The sequence below is a fragment of the Onthophagus taurus genome, chromosome 3, assembly GCF_036711975.1.
Source record: "Onthophagus taurus isolate NC chromosome 3, IU_Otau_3.0, whole genome shotgun sequence".
Classification (NCBI taxonomy): domain Eukaryota; kingdom Metazoa; phylum Arthropoda; class Insecta; order Coleoptera; family Scarabaeidae; genus Onthophagus; species Onthophagus taurus.
This window is the reverse complement of record NC_091968.1, coordinates 28539466-28557447: the sequence shown is the minus strand read 5'-3', so window position 1 is coordinate 28557447 and position 17982 is coordinate 28539466. Positions and strand designations below refer to the sequence as shown.

The 17982-nt window shown below is 31.6% G+C and overlaps 4 protein-coding genes across 6 annotated transcripts in view; 2 read left to right on the top strand and 2 right to left on the bottom strand.

The window, feature by feature from the left end:
• Positions 1-2290: 2290 nt before the first annotated feature.
• Positions 2291-11312, bottom strand: LOC111424021 (exportin-4-like). Its single transcript, XM_023057413.2, has 5 exons — positions 11163-11312; positions 9982-11088; positions 9618-9928; positions 3777-4421; positions 2291-3724 (listed from the first exon to the last, which is right to left on the bottom strand). The coding sequence occupies exons 1-5, from the start codon at positions 11211-11213 to the stop codon at positions 2443-2445; spliced, it is 3396 nt and encodes a 1131-aa protein (XP_022913181.1). The 5' UTR covers positions 11214-11312; the 3' UTR covers positions 2291-2442.
• A 359-nt stretch (positions 11313-11671) lies between these two features.
• On the top strand, positions 11672-12426 carry LOC111424043 (superoxide dismutase [Cu-Zn]-like). Its single transcript, XM_023057447.2, has 2 exons — positions 11672-11834; positions 11903-12426. Exons 1-2 carry the CDS (start codon positions 11766-11768, stop codon positions 12296-12298), a joined length of 465 nt encoding a protein of 154 aa, XP_022913215.1. The 5' UTR covers positions 11672-11765; the 3' UTR covers positions 12299-12426.
• A 448-nt stretch (positions 12427-12874) lies between these two features.
• Positions 12875-17982, bottom strand: part of LOC111424028 (pre-mRNA processing factor 18) — a 29012-nt gene continuing 23904 nt past the window's right edge. For both annotated transcript variants that reach the window (XM_071194718.1, XM_023057424.2), the window contains one exon: positions 12875-17846. In XM_071194718.1, coding sequence (XP_071050819.1) covers positions 17367-17846 — 480 coding nt within the window. In that variant the 3' untranslated portion in view covers positions 12875-17366. The remainder of the gene's footprint in view (positions 17847-17982) is intronic.
• Positions 13043-17743, top strand: LOC111424037 (uncharacterized). Of its 2 annotated transcripts, none has more exons than XM_023057439.2 (4): positions 13043-13135; positions 13221-13614; positions 14125-14343; positions 14399-17743. In XM_023057439.2, exons 1-4 carry the CDS (start codon positions 13092-13094, stop codon positions 14717-14719), a joined length of 978 nt encoding a protein of 325 aa, XP_022913207.2. In that variant the 5' UTR covers positions 13043-13091; the 3' UTR covers positions 14720-17743. The 2 variants fall into 2 exon arrangements, with proteins under 2 accessions (XP_022913207.2, XP_022913208.1); XM_023057440.2 differs by lacking the exon at positions 13043-13135 and having other exon boundaries at positions 13171-13614; positions 14399-14610; positions 14667-17743.

Sequence of the window (17982 nt, the reverse complement as noted above, 5' to 3'; positions counted from 1 at the left end):
CAATATGGCATTTTTTGGCGCATTCCCATAGCTGTACCCCTACAGCCATGTGGGTATTGATATTTCTTATTCGCACCCCCAGGTGAGTTTTGTATCTAGATGTATACCGAGATATTTTGTTGAGTCTGCATATGGAATGATGTTATTATTAATTGTGATTGGTAGTAAATCAAGTAATTTTTTGTTTGTAAAGTTAATATGAACGGACTTGTCTTCATTAATTTTAATTTTCTCGTCCATGTGGACAACATATGGACATGGCACATTGTCCTCTGGCAGATCGTTTGTGTATAGCAGGTACAGAATTGGCCACAAGTACATTACCTTGTGGAACACCAGCTTTTATCTCTTTTAAATCAGTTAATTCGTTTTCATATTTAACTCGACATACTGTTTTGGCAATAATTTACTAATTTTATATATTAGGGCTTTATGCCATACTTTATCGAGGTTTTTTAAGATTTCTCCTATAATCAAGTCAAAACCTGGTGTTTTCTTTGTTTTACTTATATTCTTCGAATTTCTTTAGCAACTTCATTTGGCATCACATGTTTTATACGTTCATTAGTATTAACACATTCTTTGATCTCTTCACAATCGGAGTTTATACCATTTGGCTGGAAAGCTTTTCCTAGATGGTTTGCAAATATTTCTGCTTTTTGTTTATTTGTTCATGCCCACGTTCTATTATCAGTTCTGAGAGGTGGATTTTGAGTAATAGGACGTTTGAGCTTTCTTGTTGCTCTCCATAATGAATAATCACTTCCCTTATTGGCGGTTAACTTCTTTATATTTGGTTTTAATTGTTCTGCAATTAATTTTCTAATTTCTTGAGGGTAATTGTTGCCAGCAGTTTTACGTTTCAATTCTTTTGTGTTATTCCATGCTACACGCTGAATATCTCATACAAAGTTTTCCACTTCATCTTCCAGTTGTTCTTTAGTGTTCAGTTGAACGCTCAACCGCATTTTCCTTCAAGTTTCAATCTAAAGCTTTCCCAATCCGTTGTACCATTCGTCAGGGTTGGTTTTCTTTCTTTTTCAATAATCTTTTCACTTAAAGTCAGTACCACTGCTGTATGATCCGAAATTAGGTCGTAGTTATCTTGCACTTCCAGAAAATTGGGTGAAAATTTCTTTGATATAAACAAAGCCAATAAATCAAGTCTCTTATCCGCATCAGTAGGCCAGTAGGTTGGGTTTCCTGATGAATGATAATTGGCTCCAATCTTTTGAATGATTTTCATTAGTTCGTTCCCTTTTGTAGTTGTGACTTCTGATCCCCATTCTGTGTTTTTTTTGCATTAAGAAAGAAATTTGTTTCCAAGATGGTGTAAATAGCTTTTATAATCTTCTTTCTTGTTGTTGTGCCTCGGAAAATATGCTGCTGCGACTATTATATTTTGATTATTGATTTTCACCCCAACTACACATATCTATATTTCCTCCTTTTGCAGGGGGACTTCTTCATGGTGTATATTTTTCTTATAATCATTGTGCTTCCACCTCTTGCTTGATTGCTGAGGTGGTTGACGTGGTATGTTTTGTAAAATTTTATATCAATAGTTTGTTGTTTTGTTAGATGTGGTTTTGTAATGAGTAAAGTATCAATCTTATGTACTTATGCACTTTGGTTTTTCAGTTTTAGTTGTTTTGCATTCAATAGTAAGATGTTTACCAGCACATCTGACGCATCGCGTTTCATGTTTACAATATTTTTGTTCAATTAAATTATTGCTTCTCAGCGTGTCTATCTGTACCACAGCATTTAGTATTTGTCTAATACCAAATATTCTCTTTATATCTTCTGTATTGTGGAAGCTTATCATAAATAGATTTAAGGCAGTTTCTTTGTTGGTCCGTGATTATATCTTTCCTAATTTTATTGACCACATCGACTACTTTAAATCTTTGTGCTAGCAGATTTTCTTTGATTTCTTCTATTCCAATCCAATCTGATTCTTTAGCTACTAGATCATCTTCCTCCACGGAATTTGCTGGACTGTAAGACTTTTTGTGAATTAAACACCAAGAGGTGTTAGACCTATACTTTTATCAATGTTTCTATGATAAATAGTTTACCCTATAAGATAGTTAAGAACAACTATAAGATTTATTTCTATTGCACTCACTCAATAACGAAAAAATATTAATAATACAAAATTATTTCATTTAAAATGTAATAATTATTAAATGTGTTAATAATTGGAAGGAATTTAATTAAAAAAAAAAGATTTTTAAATGAATTAAATTGGATTACTTTGTAAAGGTAAAATTTGACATATCCAACATAACTTCTAAATTGAAAAAGTTTATTATTTACAACATTTATTATAATAATAACTTCAATTAAATACAAATAATGATAAATGAAAATATAGAAAAAATCATTATCATAACACATAAAATCTAAGGAAGAAACACATTCCCCAATATTTTTATGCTATTTAACAAGAAGAAAACCTTGAACATTCGTTATAAATTTATCAAAATTATCCCTGAATTTTAATTTCGGCGCTCGTTCACCGTTTAAAGGAAGATTTTCCGTTAATTTCATAAACGCAACCGCTAAACGTTCGGCAACTAACGTATCAAGACATGAATCGATTAGATTTTTAACGAATACCTTGTACTCGCCCTCATAGCAACAAATAAACGAATAAATGCACGTGCTAGCGCTCGGAATAACGTCCGAATTGAATTGTTGTGTTAAAGCTAAGTCAAATAAAATTTTTAAGAAACGTGACACTTTTCCATAAACAATTTGAGGCACTTGAGGTTTTGTACGAATTAAATAAACTGTTAGGGATTCTAAGAAATCGAAACACGAATGAACGACGTCCGAACCGAATTGTGTTAAACCTAATTCGATAGATAAAAGGAGTTTATCGAAAAAATCTTCGGAGGTAGAACAAATTTTTTCGGGATAAATGTCATTTGTAAAAACAATTAATTTATAATATTGAACGCATAACGTTGGATGTTTGAGTAAATCGATTGTTATTAATGGAGTTATGAAACTTAAACCATACAAAACTACATCTACAGCGGAAACATACGTTCCATCAGTTGGATTTATCTCATAACAACAAAGACAGTCTTTTGAAACTACATAAGTTAGTAATTTTAAAATTAAATCTAAATCTTGCAGAGTTCCTTCTTCTTGTAAACTCTGACTTTGCGTTGTTAGTTTATTTAAGTTTACGTTAGAGTAAGCTTGAACAACACTTAAAGCGTTCTCATAAAATAATTTGCTTTCCTCGTATTCCAAATAAACCAACATAAACTTACCAGTGTACCCAAAAAGTTCTAAAACTGCTTGAACAATGATCTGGTAATTTTTATATAAAGTTACAATTTTAGGTAATTCATTTAAAATCGGTGACAAAAAATCAAAAAGAATTTTCGATGTTGACATCTGAGCGGCTCGACAAGTTCCAATAAAACATTCTAAAATGTCAAGAAGTTCCGCGCGAACATTCTCCTCTTGATATGTCACGTTAAAACGTTCTTGAGTAACCAACATTTTAAAACTGTGCTGAATCGGCGATAAAATCCTCTGATAATACTCCAACGAATGATTTTTATCCGTAAACGAACAACCAGCTAATACAAAAGCACGTAAAAGATTTCTTCTGATGTTTACTGGTAAAGAACCTGGATCTAAACGAGATTGTTCAGCCCATAAATTCCATAAACCTTCACTTTTAACAACTACAGTTGTTCTAAGAAACATAAATTTTACATAAATTTATCTTATTTTATATTTTCACTTACTTTAATCGAACACCAACGATTTCCGTAAATAAATCAACAGTATCCTGCAACAAAATCGGCTCGGAATTGAAATGGGTTATGTTAGCCCTAATTTTTGTTAGAACCAAATTTAGGACGAAAGCAGAACCTTCCGTATCTCGTCCCAAAGCCCCAACAATCACCGAACTAATCTGGTCGTAAAATCCCTCGACCGGCATCAAATAGTGAACGCAAAACCGTTTTAAAAACCACATTAAAGTACACCCAACTTCCGGGCTCATAAAATGCCCCAATTTTACTTCAGCCGCCGTCGTTTCCATATGACACAATCTCAAAACGTTACAAAAAATCCGTATTGTTTTGTCACATCGTACAATAAAGTCTTCGTTTGTGAAATTTTGATGGATTGAAGCCATCGTTTTTAAGGTATCTTCAACGGTGGTGATTCCCCGTTCATTTTCGGTTATTGAGAATTTATTTAATTCGGAGGGGATTAATGGGGTTTCACCTTCCGATTCCATACATAAAACATGTCCCGATATTAAAATAATCCAATGGATATCTTCGAATAAATCATCTAAATTTGTTGATTCATTTATTGTCATTGGGCGAGATTGCATCGTTTGTAGATGTAATCCTAATTTTGTTATTCTAGATTCTAATAATCTGTAAAAATAGAATAATTATGTATTTGAAAATGAAACGAAACTGTTTCAAGAGAAAAATAGAGTTCTGGAATTTGTGAGCGAAATAGAAGCGGCATTTGGTTATTTTTGGCGTTACAGATAATTTGCAAAAATAAATTGCAAAAACTGAGAATGAAAGATTTTAAAGATATTTCAACATTTTCTAGTAAATTCATTAAAAGCTGAGGGTGCAAAAGTAACGCAAAAAGGAAAAAAGGTTGCAAACACTACGAGATTCATTGAGTTATATTGGAGATTTGGTTGATGTTTTAAAACGAGAGCATCAGACCGTTGAGTATTTAAAAAGTAAAATAAGTTTGTTCAAATTAAAAGATGAAGAAGAATCCACAAATTGTGACCAATAGTCAAATGCCTTTATTACAAAGTAACGGAATCACGAAGTACGTTATAAATGTGGGAAGATTGTCTTCAGGTTGGTGAAGGCAGAGTTTCATGGAAGCGAGGTGGAATGTTGCAGCAACAAAACAACCTAGGAAATTTCAGCCAATGAAGGTAATAATAGAGGCAGACAGCGTAGTCTATATTGGTTATACTTTTATTTATTTTTAATAAATAAACTTTTATTTTAGTGTCAAATCAAAAAAATTTAATTTACAGTTTCCTGTAAATTACGATATTATAATTAAAAAAATATATATTTCCAATCCAAAATAATGGATAACAGTTGGTGTAATAAATATAATTATTTGTTTTTAAATACCAGAAATTATCTTCTTATTTAATTGTTAACTTTTTAGATTTTACCTACAGGAAACTGTAAATTTCATTTCTTCGACGACACTAGATTTCGGAATTTTATAAAAAAAAGTTAATTTTTAGCTTTATTCTAAAAAACCTGTCGAACCCTATATTTTTATAATCAGAAATAAATAACGAATTTAATAAGCGAATAAGCAGTGGTTGTTTCCATTTAAAAAAACGAAAATTGTCATAATATCTCAAAATCTAAAACCTAAAAAATTTTTTTGACTATGTCATCAAAATGTCTGTAAAAAAGTGTCCATATAACGTCTTAGTTATAATACTCCACCTATAATAATAACCAAGATAATTGCACTTGCTGGTTTTATATTTTCAATTTTGACCTCTAAGGGAAAAACAAAACATGATAGCGCTTTGAGGTTTTCGACATTGGAATTTATTTAAAAAAAGGGACCGAGACATATAAGCTACTTTTTTTCTAACTCTTATTGTTTCTGAGATAGCCTATTCGGACATCGAATTTGAACCACCCTGTACATGAATTAAATGGTACAGCAGAAAGATATAATAGATCATCTTTATTAGAAAAAGCAAAAATAGATCGAAAATTTTGGCCAGAGGTAGTATGCGTATCTCTGCATATCTTAAAAATAGAACATTAGCAAATACTGTAGAAAAGAAAACGCCTTACGAAGTAATGTTTGGAAGAAAGCCTACTATTAAATTTTTACGTCTATATGGAAGTAGAATTCTTGTTCGAAGACCAGAACAGTTAAGAAGGTTTAAATTGGATAAAAAGGTTGATTTGGGAGTTTTACTGGGTTATACTGAGGTTGGGTAAAGAGTTTTAGTAAATAACAGAATCATTGTAGCTAGACATGTTGATGTTGTGGAGGAAAATGTTAAATGCATAGGTTTAGATATAAACAGAAATGACAATGAATTTGATAGTGATTCAGAAATACAAGTACAGAAATTGAATTCGAAAATAAAACAATTAAACAAGAACAAAGAACGTCTCAAGAATGGAGAAGATCAAAGAGAGAAAGTAAAATGTCGAATCAGGCAAATGAAATGTTTAAAGAAAAACAAAACTTGGAAATTGTTTTGGTCAAAAAGAAACAGAGAACAAAAAAGTTTAGATGTTAAATGGGTTTATACAAGAAAGTCAAATAACATTTATAAAGACAGATTAATTGTAAAAGAGATTAATTATACAGGGTGACTGGTACATAAACGTGAATATTGAAATACGTTGTTCTAGAGCTCATTTGTTATCGATTAAGCCAAATATGCCTTATGCAAAGCTGATTAGTTTAGGAGTTATTTCAATTTTTTGTTTTTTGTACAAGTTCAGTACATACTCTTACAAATCTTGAAATTTAGAGAGTAATAATAGTTTCTTTGGCAATGTATTGACTTCTCTGGATAGATTACACTCTAATACACATTTTAAGTTGAAAAACATTATAAATATTTCGATGTTTTAAAAATATAGGGTGTGAAATATTCGATTTTTAAGTTAATTTTTAAATAATGTGTTCATTTACGAGCGTTTATTTCAAAATTTTGATAATACATTTAGCGTACCAATTATTGTAAAAACTTCTCTGTTTTCTTACATTTCGAATAAGGTATTAAGCATGGCAAAATGTCTTTCTAATTACCCAATAATAAGATAACAAGTGGCGCGAATACAATTTTGACAACTTACCTAAGGTTAATAAAAGTCAAAATCGATTACACCTACTATTTATTGTTGCTTATTGGCACTAAAACATAACGTTAATTCAGACAACCATAAAAAATTAAGCAACTAACATTAAAAAAAAATTAACACAATCATGTGACATAACTTCTAACTCTAACCGACTTACCGTTGGTTTCTTATTGGTAATATGCAAAACGACCTTTTTTAATTCTGAATAAATACTTAACTCATACCTATTAGTAAAAATTATCAGTTGGTTCCTTATTACAAGAGGGGGTCCAATTACAAGTTTGCTTCAAAAACTGCACCTCTATTCCTAATACATACTCGAGCCCTTTTTCTTATTTCCGACCTTGTTATTTTATTTGTAATTGTAGTTCTTAAAACATTTGCTTCATTTTGGATTCTCTCTATTAATTCATCCCTAGTATTGATTTGTGTTGCATACACTCTTTCCTTCATGTGGCCCCATACATAAAAATCTAGGGGCGTCAAATCAGGACTCCTTGCAGGCCATGGAATTGGACCTCCTCTCCCAATCCAGCGGTTAGGAAATAATTCATTTAATGAATTTGCGAATAGTGCGCAGGGCATCCATCATGTTGGAAAACCATGTTATTCCTGTTTTCTAAAGGTACACGGTCCAGCATTTCTATTAAATTATTATGTAAAAAATCACCATACGTTGCGCCATTTAAATGATCGGGAAAAAAATGAGGACCCATCCAAACATTCACACTAAATTTTCTTTGGTTGCTCGTTTCCTTCGTTAGATGAGGATTTTCGTCAGTCCAATAATGTAAATTATGAAGATTTGTTATACCTTCTCTGTTAAACTTCGATTCGTCGGTCCATAAAATCCTTCTCAAGAAATATTCATCCTGAATGTCAGCATGTAAAAGAAACCGGCAAAATTGAATGCTTCGTTCAGGATCGCCGTCTTCAAGTGCCTGGACAGGTGTGTAATGATAAGGATGGTTGCCCATTTGTCGAAGAGTTGACCAGACTTTCCATTGTGATATCCCCAAATTAGCAGCGACGTTTCTTGTACTGGATGTGGGTGCTTCTTCGAATGTTTCCAAAATGTCTTCTTCCACATTAAGTCCAGCACGTTCGGCATTTCTTAAATTGCCCGTCTCAGCTAGACATCGATAAGTGACGTCAAATACACTAATATGAGGAATTCGTCGATTTGGATAGCGTTGCTGATATTCTCGATGAGCGGCTGATGCGTTTCCGTCACGGAAACCGTAAATAAATAGGATGTCGGCATACCCAGCATTTGTAAACGATGACGTTTTAACCAAAATTTTATTCAAATAAAAATAAACAATATTAACGAAAAAACTGTCTAAATTCCATGCCTTACTGCCAAAACGTAAAAAAATTGTTTAACCGATGGTTGTTAACCATTAATGAATTGAATTTCAACCGCAGGTGTAATCGATTTTGAATTTTATTCACATTGGGTAGGTTGTCAAAATTGTGCTCGCACCAATTGTTATCTTATTATTGACTAATTGGAAAGACATTTTGCCATGCTTCATACCTCATTCGAAGGGTAACAAAACAGAGAAGTTTTTACAATAATTTGTATGCTGAATGTATCATCGAAATTTTGAAATAGACGCTCATGAATTAACACTTTGTTTGAAAATTAACTTAAAAACCGAATATTTCACTTCCTGTATTTTTAAACCATCGAAATATTTACAGTATTTCTTGACTTTAAATGTGTATTAGGATGTAATCTATCCAGAGAAGTCGATACATTACCAAAGAAACTATTATTACTCTCTAAATTTCAAGATTTGTAAGAGTATATACTGAACTTGTACAAAAAGCAAAAAATTGAAATATTTTCTAAATTATTCATTTTCTATAAGGCATATTTAGCTTAATCAATTACAAGTGAGCTCTAGAACAACGTATTTCAATATTCACGTTTATGTACCAGTCACCCTGTAGAAGTTAATTATAGAGAAATTAATTATAGAACAAATGGACGTAAAGACTGCTTTCTTGAAAAACTCAAATAACTAAAGACATGTATTTCGTTAATCTTGCTTAATATCAACGAAAATTCAGTAGTCGGCTATGAAATTGTACGTCAAACTTGACAAATAGGTTATAAAGTTATTTGATTTTTTAGTTGTTGCTTACTATTTATGTAAATGACAAGTTACTACAATTAAAGCCCCTTTTAAAACCTCGCTAGCTTCGAAGAGAATAAAAGGAATTTTCTCAACTTGCTACCAATTAATAACCTTGGTACACTCATAATGTATACGAAATTTGATCCTTCTAGCTTAATGTATTACGAAAATATTGAATATTTTAAAAATTTAAGACCTAACTTTGTAGGCCTATAACTTCTCAGGGTATAACTTTGTATAGAAATAATGTCCCTACTCTGTGACGGTTGTTATGTGAATCACCCTGTATATTCAATGCTATTTTCAGAAATTCTGATCAAATAGTGCTATGTCAATTTTTTAATGTTAAATTTTAAGCCTTTTTAAAAAAATATTTTACCCTAAAAATTTGTGGCCGTATAAAAAATTATTTTAATTTAAAAAATATATATCTACCTGCACATACATTTTTCAATTAGCTATAAGTTTATTTTTAATTTTTCTAAAATTTCTTTGGTTCGGAAAAAAAATTTTATATAAAAGTAGTACACTACTTTACCGACTTGGTATGCAACCATTCATATTCGTAATTTAAAATAAAACTTACTGATATAAAAGTGGAAGTGAATGATCTAAAACGAGTCTCCCCAACATTCCAACGCTTTGTAATTGATCTTTGAATTTGATTCGGTCATTATCCTCGTTATCTTCGATTTCTTCAACGTTTTCGTTATCACTTCGGTTTCTAAATCCATCGTTAGGCGCTAGATGGCATTGCAAATAAGTATCGAATATTCTCCGGGCGCAAACAACAAGTAAATCTGAACCTTCATCGGAAAAATCTTTAATTATTTCAGTCCAAGCTTCCAACATATTATCAAAAGACTCTGAGTAATATTTATCTAATTCTGATGTATTCTAAAAAATAAATTAAGATTAATTTGTTTAAAATAAGCAAATAAATAAAGTACCATTGACATTCGTTCTGAAAAGGTGCAAGTTAATCTTGTTAAATCATCCAAATATGATTCATGTATTGCTCTTGGAAGTTGAACAATATCTTTTCCAAAAAAAACTTCCAATTTTTTAATTAAATTTGCTAAACCCAAAGCTTCTTCGTTTTTAACACTTGTACTACTGATTAATTTCAAAAAATTTTCCATATAACCTAACAAATATTTATTTTTATCTTCTTCAGATTTAAAAATTCCTCCGTTTAAAGAAGCTAACTGTACCAAAGAGGTTAAAGCGGGGTGCGCCAACTCTTCATTATCCCGAACTTTCCAATATAATTGAAAAATAATTGGTAAAAGTTGAGGTGCCAACATAATCTCTTTCCACTCATATCCCAATCGTAAACATGGAGCTTCATCCAATTCAAATAAAGTTTCATAAACTCCAATTATCTTTTTTGGAAGAGGACTTGATCGAAAACCCCAACAAAGAATTTTTTCAACAATACTTAACAAATACTTTGTTAAAATAACAATTTGTGGATCATTTAAGTTATCCGATTGAATAATTTCAGATAAAATATGAATTGAAAATTTAAAAATACGTTTTAAATCGGTTGCTTCAAATTGTTTTTTAACTTTAAAATGAATTTCCCAAGATAAACCGACGTCGGAAGACTTTACGGTTATCGCGTATTCTTGCATTAAATTCAAAATCAATTTGCAACCTAAAATACGTTTCGAAGGATCAGCAGATACGATTAAACTTTCGACCTCTGAAAGGATAACGCCACGCTCTTGACCAAAATCATCCACGCTAGCTCGTTTAACCATTATACAAACAACTTGTAAGAGTCTATCTTGAACGAAAGCTGGTAAATCCCTACTTATAATGTATTGCATTAAGTATTGTCTCAATGAGATTATGTCCGATTCTTGTAAAAATGACCATTCGCGAATTAAAGCCCGTTTTAAAACCTCGCTAGCTTCGAAGAGAACAAAAGGAATTTTTGAATTTTCTAAAATCTCTCGACATATTACATAGGGCGATTTTGATTGGCGGAAATCCATGAATACATTTTCCGCAATTCGACGTTGTTCTGCAGTTACTAAATGCGGTGGAGCCTAAAAATTATAATAAAAAAATTAAATGGGTTTCTCTTAAGTTTTATGAATCGTCCAAGTTAAATAGAACATACATTTACCACCGCTGCAGCATTTTCTAATTCTTTTATCACCTCCGATGACATTTTTACATTCTTCACATAAAACTCGTATTAAATTTAGCACTTTGTTTTGTGAATTTATAGGTTATTTTATTTACTGACAGCAAGAAATGTTAACAGCGCCATCTACAATGATCTCTATATATAATTTGATATAATTCAAAAATTTAATTTTAAGAATTTGTTTTTATATTAATTAATTAATTAAAAAACTTAAATAATTGAAATTGTATTAAAATGATTTTATTTCATGAAAAAGTGTTTATTTTATAAAGAATATAAATATAAAACTTTTAATTCATTTTGCTAACAGATGGCGCTACTTCTCTTTTATATAATTTTTAACTTAATTTCTTAAATAATTAAAAAAAAATAATTTTATATTAATTAAAAAAAAAGGAAATGTTAATTATTAATTTACTTGAATACAATTATTTTTTAAAACCAACCTTTTCAAATGCCCTCTATCGTCTTTTTCTTCTAACTATTTTGACATTAATCAATTAACTTGGACTTTAGTTTTGCATAATTCTTTTGCAAAGTCACGTCGATTACAATCGAATTCTAAGCCCGAAAATGCCCTCAAAAGCAGTCTGCGTATTAAACGGCGAAATCGTTAAGGGAACCCTTTTTTTCGAACAGCAGGTTTGTTCCTGAAATACTATAAAATATTATAGGTTATGTATTAATCGATCCCGGCTTTTTCGTGACAGGATGAAAGTTCTGCGGTGAAAATCACCGGGGACGTATGCGGTTTAGGAAAAGGTCTTCACGGCTTCCACATTCACGAATTCGGGGATAACACCAATGGGTGCATCTCAGCTGGGGCTCACTTCAACCCCTACGGAAAAGATCATGGTTCCCCGGACGCTTCCGATCGCCATGTAGGTGATTTGGGTAACATCGAAGCTGGCGATGATGGAATGGCCAAAGTAAACATCACCGACAAAATGATTTCATTGTTTGGGGCTAATAATATTATTGGACGTACTTTGGTCGTCCATGCCGATCCTGACGATTTAGGAGTTGGGGGCCATGAGCTAAGCAAAACTACTGGTAATGCAGGAGCTAGATTAGCTTGTGGTGTTGTTGGAATCGCTAAGCTTTAAATTTTCTCATAAAGCGGTTAAAAGGAAGATATAGGTTATGTCCTTTTTTTTATTTTGAATATTTTTAACTTGTTGAGTTTGTAATAACGTGGATGTGGTTATAATAAAGCGGTTTAAAGATTAAAAAATTGTTTTTTTTAATGAGTAAGGTTCAAGGTTATAATGAATCATTAACTTTTTTAAAAATTGATTTGAAATTAAATTGGTGCCGGTAAAACAGATTCCGCAAAATTTTAGGTTAATTTTTAGTAAACATTAAGGAAAAGATTATTGGACGTGGATTTATATTTTATTATAAATAATTTTATTTATCGTTTATTATATATTAATAATATACATATGTATAAAAAATACACATATTTATTATCACATTTATCGATTTTTGAAGTAGCGCCATCTATTAAAGAGAGGTTAAGTCGACATATTTACAATAAAAGTCAAAGAAAATTAATTTTTAAATCAAACTTTTTCATTAAAATAAACCAAAACGTGTTTTAATTAATAAATTTTTGCGTTATTTAATTAATTAATTTAATTTTCCAACCACAAAACAACATTTTTGTAACTAATTTAAAAAACTATTAACAATCTTTATTCACTCAATCAAAAAGTTACAACACATTTACCAATAAAAATTAACTATTTCCGCACCAACTATTTTTAAAGTGACATTTTCGCATAATTTGCGCGCGCGCAATACAGTAAATCGTTCTAGGTCAAGAATTAAACATTTCCATTCATACGAAGACATCTAAACATTTAATATCTAAAGAAATCATCTACCTCAATCAAAATGACTGTTTTTAAACGAATAATACAACTTCCTAACGTCCTCAAGTAAGTTATAATTTTAATCGATTAGTATTATTATTATGCAAGCTGTTGGATTGTTTTTGAGCTTAAAACAGTTTCATTTAAACAGATCAATGCGACAATTTCATTTGAACGCTGTTTGGTTTCAAAATGAACATGAAAAATTGGAAAAAATTAATAAATTAATTGGATTTATTGGCGATGGGAATATGGCTAAGGCCATTTGTAAAGGAATTGTTGATAAAGGATTAATATCTTATTCCCAAGTTTACGTTTCAAGCCCTTACATAAAAAATTTGGATATATGGAAAAAATTTGGGGCCAATGTTACAACCGACAATAGTGAAGTAACCGATAAAACCGATATTATATTTTTAGCTGTCAAACCGCACATTTTAACGGAAGCTTTAGATACTATTTACAAAAGTGAGAGGTGCCCTAAGATAAAGGATAAATTATTTGTATCAATTTTAGCCGGATTTACCATAAAAAATCTAGAAATGGTAATATCATATACAGTGATTCTCAAAAGTAACGGATAAATTCATTAAACAATTTAAAGATTTAAATTTTTTGATTTTAAATTTTTTCCGCCATTTTTAAAGGAGTAATGACGTCATCGATTTTTTTTTTTAATAGCAATGACCCATTTCTATTACGGAATATGAAAGAGGACTCTTTTTGAATCTAGTATGGTCAATATTAATATTGGTTTTATTTTAGAGAAAAATTAACTTAAAGTTTCATAATTTTCCATTCATTTAAGATAGAAAAATAGCACTAGCTATGCGTAACCATGGCAACCAACTGTTTCAGATATCAAAAATTGTCTTATTAAAATATCTAAAACAACTAGTTCTATAATAAAATCAATACCAAACAATAATTGCAAAAAATTTAAATCTTTAGACCCGTCTCTTCCATAAACTATTTTTAATTGTTTTAACGAATTTATCCGTTACTTTTGGGAAACCCTGTATATAAATTTAAAATTTTCTTTTTATTAATTTTAGATGTTAGAGAAATTTCCGGGTTCTAGAGTAATTCGAATAATGCCAAATACCCCAATGATGGTTGGAGAAGGTTGCACGGTTTATTGCCCAGGAAAAAACGTCAAAAAAGAGGATATAGCTATCGTAAGAAGAATGTTAGAAGTTTCCGGGTTATGTGATCAAGTTCCTGAAAATATTATTAATGCAGTTGGAGCCTTATCCGGTGGAGGGCCAGCTTTTGTAACTAATTAATTTTTATTAAATTAAACTCAAATTTAATTACAATTCTTTTAAGGTTTATTTAATGATTGAAGCTTTATCTGATGGAGGTGTTCGAATGGGAATTCACAGAGAAGTGGCAACAAGATTCGCTGCACAAACCGTTTTGGGGGCTGCAAAAATGGTTTTGCAAACTGGTAAACATACGGGGGCTTTAAAAGATGAAGTTTGTTCCGCTGGGGGTTCAACGATAGCTGGGATGCATGCTTTGGAACGCGGAGGAGTCCGGTTCGTAAAAACTTTTTACTTAAAAATATTTAAAATGGAATCTAATATTTTTTTAGAGGAGCGATTATGGATGCAGTCGAAGCTTCAGCTAAACGAGCAGCGGAATTAGGGACAATTAAATAAAGAAAATCCTTTTTAATTCTTTTATACAGTGAATTTCAATTAGTATGCAATATATAAAAATATATTTCCATAGAAACCTAGTTACTTTGTCCCACATAAAATGCAATATGTTAATATAATTTGACATTACAGTAAAATTTTGATATAATGAGTGACAAGATGAAAACTAGACTAATACTAGCTCTAGAACTAACAATAGACCTAGAATTAGAGACATTCCGTTTAGTAGTACCTCTTTTAAGACGTTGTAGGTAGCGCTAGTTGCATAAAATAGCACTATGTTGCATATTTGTATTGAAGTAAAACTAGAACTAACACTAGTCCTAGAACTAGAGAGTTTCGGGTTTAGCTATGTGTCTGAACATGTTTTACCCACGTTCTAGATATAGTGTTAGTTCTACATAGTAATAGTGCTAGTGTAAAACTAGAACTAACACTAGACCTAAAACTAGAAACGTTCAGGTTTAGCCGTGCGTCTTCAGACCCGAAAAACCCGAAACTTTCTAGTTCTAGGTCTAGTGTTAGTTCTAGTTTTAATAGTTATGCAGCGCTAGATTGTAGTGTATTTTTATTGAACTAAAAATAGAACTAACACTAGACCAAGAACTAGAATCATTCGGGTTTAGCCGTCTTTAGAGACTTGTGGCTAGTTTCACACTAGCACTGTTACTATGTAGAACTAACACTATACCTAGAACTAGAATCATTTGGGTTTAGCCGTCTTTAGAGACGTGTGGGGCTAAATCCAAATGATTCTAGATCTAGGTATAGTGTTAGTTCTACAGAGTAATAGTTCTAGTTTTAATTGTTATGCAGCAGTAGATTGTAGTATATTTTTATTGAACTAAAAGTAGAACTAACACTAGACCAAGAACTAGAATCATTCGGGTTAAGCCATCTTTAGAGACGTGTGGCTAAACCCAAATGTTTCTAGTTCTAGGTATAGTGTTAATTCTAGATAGTAACAGTGCTTGTGTAAAAAACTAGAGTTAACACTAAACCTAGAACTAGAATCAATTGGGTTTAGCCGTCTTTAGAGACGTGTGGCTAAACCCAAATGATTCTAGTTCTAGGTATAGTGTTAGTTCTACAGAATAACAGTGCTGATGTGAAACTAGAACTAACACCATACCTAAAACTAGAGTCATTCGGGTTTAGCCGTCTTTAGAGACGTGTGGCTAAACCCAAATGATTCTAGTTCTAGGTATAGTGTTAATTCTAGACAGTAACAGTGCTAGTGTAAAAAACTAGAACTATAGTTTTTCATCTAGTTTTTTACACTAACACTGTTACTATGTAGAACTAACACTATACCTAGAACTAGAATCAATTGGGTTTAGCCGTCTTTAGAGACGTGTGGCTAAACCCAAATAATTCTAGTTCTAGGTATAGTGTTAGTTCTACAGAATAACAGTGCTGATGTGAAACTAGAACTAACACCATACCTAAAACTAGAGTCATTCGGGTTTAGCCGTCTTTAGAGACGTGTGGCTAAACCCAAATGATTCTAGTTCTAGGTATAGTGTTAATTCTAGACAGTAACAGTGCTAGTGTAAAAAACTAGAACTAACACTATACCTAGAACTAGAATCAATCGGGTTTAGCCGTCTTCAGAGACGTGTGGCTAAACCCAAATGATTCTAGTTCTAGGTATAGTGTTAATTCTAGACAGTAACAGTGGTAGTGTAAAAAACTAGAGCTAACACTACACGTAGAACTAGAATTAATTGGGTTTAGCCGTCTTTAAAGACGTGTGGCTAAACCCAAATGATTCTAGTTCTAGGTATAGTGTTAGTTCTACATAGTAACAGTGCTAGTGTGAAACTAGAACTAACACTGTACCTAGATCTAGAATCATTTGGGTTTAGCCGTCTTTAGAGACGTGTGGCTAAACCCAAATGATTCTAGTTCTAGGTATAGTGTTAGTTCTACATAGTAATAATGCTAGTCTAAAACTAGAACTAACACTAGACCAAGAACTAGAATCATTCGGGTTTAGCCGTCTTTAGAGACGTGTGGCTAAACCCAAATGATTCTAGTTCTAGGTATAGTGTTAGTTCTACATAGTAACAGTGTTAGTGTAAAAAACTGGAACTAACACTATACCTAGAACTAGAATCAATTGGGTTTAGCCGTCTTTAGAGACGTGTGGCTAAACCCAAATAATTCTAGTTCTAGGTATAGTGTTAGTTCTACAGAATAACAGTGCTGATGTGAAACTAGAACTAACACCATACCTAAAACTAGAGTCATTCGGGTTTAGCCGTCTTTAGAGACGTGTGGCTAAACCCAAATGATTCTAGTTCTAAGTATAGTGTTAGTTCTAAATAGTAATAGTGCTAGTCTAAAACTAGAACTAACACTATACCTAGAACTAAAATCATTCGGGTTTAGCCGTCTTTAGAGACGTGTGGCTAAACCCAAATGATTCTAGTTCTAGGTATAGTGTTTATTCTACATAGTAACAGTGTTAGTGTAAAATTAGAACTAACATTACATCTAGAACTAGAAACATTCATGTTACGTGGGACAATGTAAGTAATTTCGTAACTATGGTTACTACATTCATATATTGCTAGTAAAATGAAATTCCTGGTATAATCATTAAAAACTTCAAAATTAATTATTTTAATCTATGAACTTTTCCCCGGCACTTGTGGTCCATTAAAAGCGTTATATTCAACACATCTCGATGGATCAGTTGGAAAATATTCCTGGCATTTCGTCATTAACCTTTTTAAAGCTTGAATGTATTTTCTTTGCGTTTCATCGTTCATTACATGCGCAACATTCTTTGAAAAGATTTTTTCTCGGCCTGTTCTCGCGTGAATACCCACCATCGTCACACCGATTGGCCAAGGAGCATTTCCAATAGCCATTTGAAGATACGCATCGCTTGCCTTTAAATAGTTACGGTGCAATAAATGTTCCACAATTTCCGTTAAACTGTCAGAGATATCTTCGGGTAATGTAAATGTTTTTAATTTTTTTAATAAAGGTTTTAAATAGACTTTCGTTTGAGCGTAAATAGCGCCTGCCAATTTTCCTTTTGTTCCCATTTTCTCTTCTGGGGGACGATTTTGTAATTGATCTTGCCACATTTTTAACATAAACTGAAAACATAAATGAAATAATTGTAGTTTTATGTTTATTTAAAGTTTTATGATAATATAATTTAATACAACTTAACTTTGTTTGGTTTCTTTAAAATAATTTCAAAGAAATTGAGGTTATGTTTACTAATTTTAA